We start from the raw sequence: 6,795 nt of genomic DNA on the forward strand, positions 1-6,795 counted from the left end.
CCATTCCCCGTGGGGGGTGTCCCAGTGGGTCTGGGAGATACCATTGCGTGGTGGTGGGGGGGTATCCATGGGGCTGGGAGACACCATTCCCTACATGGGGGGGGGGGGTTGTCAGTAGGGTGGGGGCCAAACCATTCCCTATGGGACAGGGGGGTATTCATGGGGCGCCCCACCCCCCCAACAAGAACCAGACCCCAGCCCCCCCCGCCCCCAAAGAGCCCCCAGTCCCCCCAAAACCACTCTGCACCCTCTGTACAGCCGTTTATTGCGGGCGGGGGGCTCTGCTCGCTCGGGGCCGGGGGGCAGCAGCCAGGGGGGGCCGCCAGCACCCGGGGGTCCCATCCCCGGCTCCTCCATCACCGGCAGCCGGGGGGGGCACGAGGCCCGCGGGGAGGGGGCGGCCGGGGGTCTCCGGGGGTCCCGGCGTGTCCCGGCACGGCCCGGCACGGCGCGGCACAGGGCGCACGGCAGGCGAAGCGCAGGCAGCGGGCGGGGGGCAGCCGGGGGGCACGGGCGAAGCTGCGGGGGCCGGGAGGGCCGGGCGGGGCCGGTGCCCGGTGCCCGGTGCCAGCTAACTGGTGCCCAGCGGGAAGGTGGGCGAGTGGCGCTCGGTGCCGATGGGACGCGAGGGAACCTCGGCGAAACCCACGTGTCGCCGCTCTGGGGATGGAAAGGCGGGGTTAGCAGCGTGGTGGCACCGGGGACAGCGGGGATGGCGGGGGGACAGCCCCCCACGTACCCCCGGTGCCGCCGTCCTGCTCCTGGCCCGGCTCGTCCTCGTCGCCCTCCGCTCCCTCGGGGTCCTCGGGAATCTCGGACACCGTCAGCGACTTCAGGTCCTCCTCGCGCTCGTCGATGCCACCGGCGAAGGAAACCTTCTGCCCGCCTGCGGGGACCGACCCGCACGGTGGCCCCGGGGACACGCGGCGGGAGGCGACCCCGCTGAGGGGCGGAGGGGACGCGGCATCGAGCCCCAGTGCCCGCCCGGTGTCCCCGGGAGAGTGAGCAGCCACGTCCCCTCGCTGTCCGTGTATCCCCACCATCCTCATCCTCCTGCCATCCTTGTGCCGCTGTCCCCATCCTCCTGATGGGGACCTTGTCCCCCACCATCCTCAGCCCTCCACCATCCTGTCCCCTCGCTGTCCCTGTGTGTCCCCACCATCCCAATCCTCCCGCCACCCTCCTATTCTTGTCCCCCACCATCCTCATCCTCCTGCCACCCCTGTCCTGCTGTCCCCATCCTCCTGCCACCCCCCTATCCTTGTCCCCCATCCCTCCACCACCCCGTCCCCTCGCTGTCCCCATCCTCCTGTCTCTCCGCCATCACCTCCACTGTGTCTGTCTGTCCTCCTGCCATCCCTCTGCCGTCCCACTGTCCCCCCGTCACCCGCCCTCCCGCCACCCCTGTCCCCCTCCCACCCCATCTGTGCGCTCCCCCGTCCCCATCCCGTTACCTTTCCGCTTGTGCGCCTTCAGCCCGGCGGGGAAGTAGCTGCGCTCGGCTCTGCCCTGGCTCCCCGGGGCTGCCCGGGCGGGGGTCGATGAGGCCGGGGCACGGCGAGGCACGCGCGGCCCCGGGGAGGCACCGGGACACGGCCGGGGCCGCGTCAGACAGCGGCCGGGGGTCCGGCTGGCGTCACCAGCCCCGCGGGGGACGGGGACACGTGGGCAGCAAGGACAGCGTCGCAGGCAGCCCGTGCGCCAGCCCCGGCCCCATCCCCGCGGGCTACAGGGGATGGAGACCCCCGTCCCCACCTCCCTGTGTCCCCCAGGCCCCAGCAATGCTGTCCCCACGTATCCCGGGCTCTGTGTCCCCGTGTCCCCACATCCCCGTGGCTCTGGCACCCCTGTGGCTGTGTCCTCACGGCCTCCCTGTCCCCTGGGCTCTGGCAGGGCCATGTCCCCATCCCGCAGATTCCAGCAGCCCCATCACCACATCCCTTGGGCTCCAGAATCCCCTCCCCACATCCCTGTGTCCCCAAGGCTCTGGCACCAACACCCCCACATCCCTTGGGCTCCAGAATCCCCCTCCCCGTGTCCCCGTGTCCCCAAGGCTCTGACATCCGTGTCCCCACAACCCCTGGGCTCCAGAATCCCTGTCCCCATGTCCCTGTGTCCCCCAAGCTCTGGCATCCGTGTCCCCACATCCTTTGGGCTCCAGAATTCCCTCCCCACATCCCTGTGTCCCCAAGACAGTGGCATCCCTGTCCCCACATCCCTTGGGCTCCAGAATTCCCTCCCCATGTCCCTGTGTCCCCCCAGGCTGTGACATCCATGTCCCCCCATCCTTTGGGCTCCAGAATCCCCCTCCCCACGTCCCTGTGTCCCCTGAGCTCCAGAACCCCCTCCCCACGTCCCTGTGTCCCCCATACTGTGGCATCCACGTCCCCACACCCCCTGGGCTCCAGAGCCCCCTCCCCGTGTCCCCCTGTCCCCTCACCAGACTCGAGGGCACTGTCGGGGTCACAGCCATCATCGGGCTCCCCGTCGGAGCTGTCCCCCCCGCCCATGCCGCTCTCCAGGTGGGACTGCACGATGCGCTGCACGGCTGGGGACACGCGGGTGTCACCGGGAGCACCGGGACGAGCCCCGGGCTGTCCCCGCAGCCCCCGCCGTGCCCCCGGTGTCCCCGCGGGCGGTACCTTTGAGCGAGGGCGGGGTGTAGGCACACGGGTTGGTCCTCTTTGGTTTGAGCAGGCAGCCCTCGCCCGAGCGCTGCGGGGGGAGAGGCGTCGGGATGGGGGGGCCCCGTGTCCCCCACGGGGGTCACCGCGGCCCCCGGAGAGCCGGGAACCCCCCCGGTGAGGTGGGGGCTGCGATGGGGGTCTCATGATGGGGATGACACCCACCCCATCCCCAGCAATGAGGACCCTGCTGAGGGGATGTGGCACCAGGGACATCATGATGGGACCCTGCCTTGGGGACCTTGCATTGGGGATGGGGTACTGGGGACACCGTCCTGAGGACCCCTCTGTGGGGACCCTGATCCTATGTTGGGGACCCCCATGATGGGGACACTGCCATGAGGATGTGGCATTGGGGTCCCCAGGATGGGGACACTGCCATGAGCATGTGGCATTGGGGTCCCCACTGTGGAGACATTTCCATGAGGATGTGGCATTGGGGACCCCCACGATGGGGACACTACCACGAGGATGTGGCATTGGAGTCCCCACGATGGGGACACTGCCATGAGGACGTGGCATTGGGGTCCCCATGATGGGGACATTGCCATGAGGATGTGGCATTGGGGACCCCCATGATGGGGACATTGCCGTGAGGATGTGGCATTGGGGTCCTCACGATGGGGACATTGCCATGAGGATGTGGCATTGGGGTCCCCACTGTGGAGACATTTCCATGAGGATGTGGCATTGGGGACCCCCATGATGGGGACATTGCCATGAGGATGTGGCATTGGGGTCCCCACGATGGGGACATTTCCTTGGGGCCGTGGTTTTGGGCTGCCCCCGATGGTGACCCCGTTATGGACACCTCGTGTTTGGGGATGTGGCACTGGGGACACAGCGCTGGGGACACTGGGGGGGTGACCCCGCCACGGTCACGCGCTGCTTTGCACAAACTGCCCAGCCTGGCTCGGCTCCATGTCCCCATCCCGTGTCCCCGTCCCGGTGCTGGCGCCGTGTGCCCGTGCCGGGAAGGAGCCGATAAGCTCCGGGCGCCGGGGCTGGGCCCCGATAACGACCCCGGGGGACACGGGACAGGGAGAGCGGGGCTCTCTCGGGGCTCTCTCAGGGCTCTCTCGGGGCTCTCTCGGGGCTCTCTCGGGGCTCTCTCGGGGCTCCCGGCGCTCACTCACCTGGTAGGGCAGGTTCTCGTCCTCTGCGTCAGCAGCGCCGGGGAGAGAAAGGTGAGCGGGACACGGGCACCCGGCGGGGCCGTGCCCACCCCCGGACCCCCTCCAGGGGTTCCCCGCCACCCCCTTCCTTATGTGACACCGCGTCCCCTCCTTGCCGGACATCCCATCCACAGGTGACACTACATCCCATGTCCCCTCCCTGCCACCGTGTGCCATCCCAGACACCACGACAGACACCATGTCCCATTCCAGATACCATGACAGACACCGTGTCCCATCCCTGCCACCGTGTGCCATCCCAGACACCACGACAGACACCATGTCCCATTCCAGATACCATGACAGACACCGTATCCCATCCCTGCCACCGTGTCCTGTCCCAGACACCCTGACAGACACCGTGTCCCCTCCCTGCCACCGTGTCCCATCCCAGACACCCTGACAGACACCGTGTCCCATCCCTGCCACCGTGTCCCATCCCAGACACCCTGACAGACACCGTGTCCCATCCCCGCCACCGTCCCCCGCCCCGTGTCCCGGCCCGGCCCCGCTCACCTGGGGACGAGTGTTCGGAGAGCTGGAAGAGCATGGCGGGCGTGGGCCTCCGCCGGCGGATCTGGGGCACAGCAGGGTGTCACCGGCTGGGGACGCCCCGGGTCCCCTGTGCCCTGCCCTGTGCCCCAGGGACACGTGTGTGCACGTGTGTGAGCGTGTGTGAGCGCCTGTGGGTGCAGGGCCACCAACCCACCCGGCACGGGGTCCCCGGGGTGTCCCCAGTGTGTCCCAGCCCCACGAGAGCCCCAGGCCAGCTCCTCCGGGGGGCTCCGGGTCCGGCGTGTGCTGGGAATGTCCCCTCGGATCAGGGACAACCGGCGGGGGTGGCTGCACTGACTCCCGACGTGTCCTGTCCCCTTCACCCCATCCCTGTCCTCTGTCTCATCCCTATCCTGCTCTCCTGTGCCATCCCTGTCCCTGTCCCGGTCCCCCTGGCACAACTCTCCGTGTGCGGGGACCTTGGAGCTCTCTCGTCCTGTCCCCGTCCCTTTCTGCGTCCCCCACGCAGTCCCGTCCGGTCTGTGCCTCCGGTCCCCCTTGTCCTGCTCTGCCGGTCCCATCCTCTGCCTGTTGTCCCCTCTGTCCCTTCCGATCTCCCCCCGGATCCATCCCCTCCCTCCCTCTGTCCCCTCCCACCTCCCCCTTGTCCCATCCCCTCTGTTCCCTCCGATCCCCCTTGTCCTCCTGGTTCAGGATCCCGGTCCCATCCTGACCCTCCTGTCCCCTCCGATCCCCCTTTGTCCCATCCCCTCTGTCCCAATGCGTCCCCTCTGTCCCTTCCATCCCCTGCCTTGTCCTCCTGTCCCCTCCGATCCCCCTCGTCCTGCTCTCCCGGTCCCCATCCCGTCCCTCCTGTCCCCTCCGATCCCCCTTGTCCTGTCCCTCCTGTCCCCTCCGATCCCCCTTGTCCCATCCCTGCCTTGTCCCCTCCGATCCCCCTTGTCCCATCCCTGCCTTGTCCCCTCCGATCCCCCTTGTCCCATCCCTGCCTTGTCCCCTCCGATCCCCCTTGTCCCATCCCTGCCTTGTACGCCCCGATCCCCCTTGTCCTGCTCTCCCGGTCCCTTCCCGTCCCTCCCGTCCGCTTCAATCCCCTTTTGTCCCATCCCCTCCCTCCTGTTCCACTCTGTCCCCATCCCGTCCCCGCTGTCCCCGGGGCTCTCCGTGTCCCCCTCCCGTCCCGCGCGGTCATTCCGGGGGTCCCTCCTCGCCCCGGGGTCACCGGCAGCGCTTTGCCCCGGCGGGCAGGGGGGACCCCCGGGCTCCCCTCTCCCCGCTCCCCGTTCCCCTCTCCCCCTCACCATCTCCACGGCGCGGGGGTCCAGGTTGCTGGGGGGGGCGGGCACCGAGAACTGGATCTTCTTGCGCTCCTTGGGGTCCATGGCCTTGGCCGGGAGTCACCGGAGCCGGTGGGGAGGGGTGGGGGGGTTCTCTGGCACCGGTACCGAGCGGAGTTCCGTGGCACCCGAGGCTCGGTACGGCGAGGAATGAGAGTGGCGGGAGGTGGGGAAGGCAGAGCCGGTGAGGAGGAGGAGGAGGAGGAGGAAGGAGAGGGAGGGAGGACACGTCTTCCTACCAGGAGCTGAATTATTCATCCCCCCCTCCCCGGGCAGGGGGGCTGAGGCCGCGGTAATGAGCCCTTGGGGAGCCCCCCAGGGGGTTCAGCCAACCTGGGGGGGGTCCTTAACCCCTTCCCTGCCACGGGGGACCCCACCTGCGGTTGCCGGTCGTGCTGGGTGGCTCCGTGTGTGTCCCTGTCCCTTGAGTCTCCCCAGAGGTGGGGGGACAGGGGGCAGGGGACAGAGGGACAGCCGCTCCCACCCTGTGTGGGCAGCGGCAAAATTGCCCCCACCCGGCTGCTCTGTGCCACACGGGACAGGGCCACCGCTCTGGAGGGGACACCCGTGGGGACATGGGATTCCCAAACATCCCATCCCCTGTGTGCCGGGGGTCCCCCCACCCCCAGCTGCAGCCCCCGGCATTTTGGGGGTGCGGGGGCTGCGTCTTCACCCGCGGCTGTGCCCACCTGCCTTGGCTCTTGCCCAGTTTTTGGAGATTTTCCCCATAGAAAATCCCAGGGGACACAAAATGTTCCCCATGGGGAAGGGGGGGATTCAACCCCCAGGGCACCAGAGCTGCCAAGAAAGGGTCGGGGGACACCGAGGGCACCTCTCCCGTCCCCAGCCCGGAGGTCCCCATGCAGGGGGGGGACAGCCGGAGCGGTGGCTCGTCCCCTCCTGGGATGTCCCGGGGCGGTGTCGATGGAAGCCGCCTCTGAGCAGGAACGAGGAAGGGGGAGCTGGGAACTGGCTCCGTCCCCCGGATCTCCCGGTGCTCCAACGGCTGCGGGTGGCCCTGGGCCAGCAGCCACCGCTCCAGCAAAATATTTACCCGAGTGGCACCGAGCCATGGACCAGCCT

The 6,795-nt window shown here is 68.9% G+C and overlaps 1 protein-coding gene across 1 annotated transcript; it reads right to left on the reverse strand.

Annotated features, from left to right (window-relative positions):
• Nucleotides 1–248: 248 nt before the first annotated feature.
• On the reverse strand, nt 249–6,233 carry PPP1R1B (protein phosphatase 1 regulatory inhibitor subunit 1B). The gene is made up of 8 exons (XM_071450739.1): nt 5,677–6,233; nt 4,376–4,436; nt 3,821–3,843; nt 2,643–2,715; nt 2,441–2,548; nt 1,455–1,523; nt 740–886; nt 249–660 (listed from the first exon to the last, which is right to left on the reverse strand). Exons 1-8 carry the CDS (start codon nt 5,755–5,757, stop codon nt 572–574), a joined length of 651 nt encoding a protein of 216 aa, XP_071306840.1. The 5' UTR covers nt 5,758–6,233; the 3' UTR covers nt 249–571.
• Nucleotides 6,234–6,795: the final 562 nt, after the last annotated feature.

Source organism: Agelaius tricolor, unplaced genomic scaffold (assembly GCF_023055355.1).
Source record: "Agelaius tricolor isolate 1412-34295 unplaced genomic scaffold, bAgeTri1.0.p SCAF_31, whole genome shotgun sequence".
Lineage (NCBI taxonomy): Eukaryota > Metazoa > Chordata > Aves > Passeriformes > Icteridae > Agelaius > Agelaius tricolor.

Bases quoted from the DNA above. Each gene is read 5' to 3' on its own strand.
- PPP1R1B (XM_071450739.1), bottom strand. From the start codon at position 5,757: ATGGACCCCAAGGAGCGCAAGAAGATCCAGTTCTCGGTGCCCGCCCCC. The intron at 4,437-5,676 runs GTGAGGGGGAGA...GCTGTGCCCCAG, and splicing joins ACCCCCGCGCCGTGGAGATG to ATCCGCCGGCGGAGGCCCAC. The intron at 887-1,454 runs GTAACGGGATGG...CGGTCCCCGCAG, and splicing joins GAAGGCGCACAAGCGGAAAG to GCGGGCAGAAGGTTTCCTTC.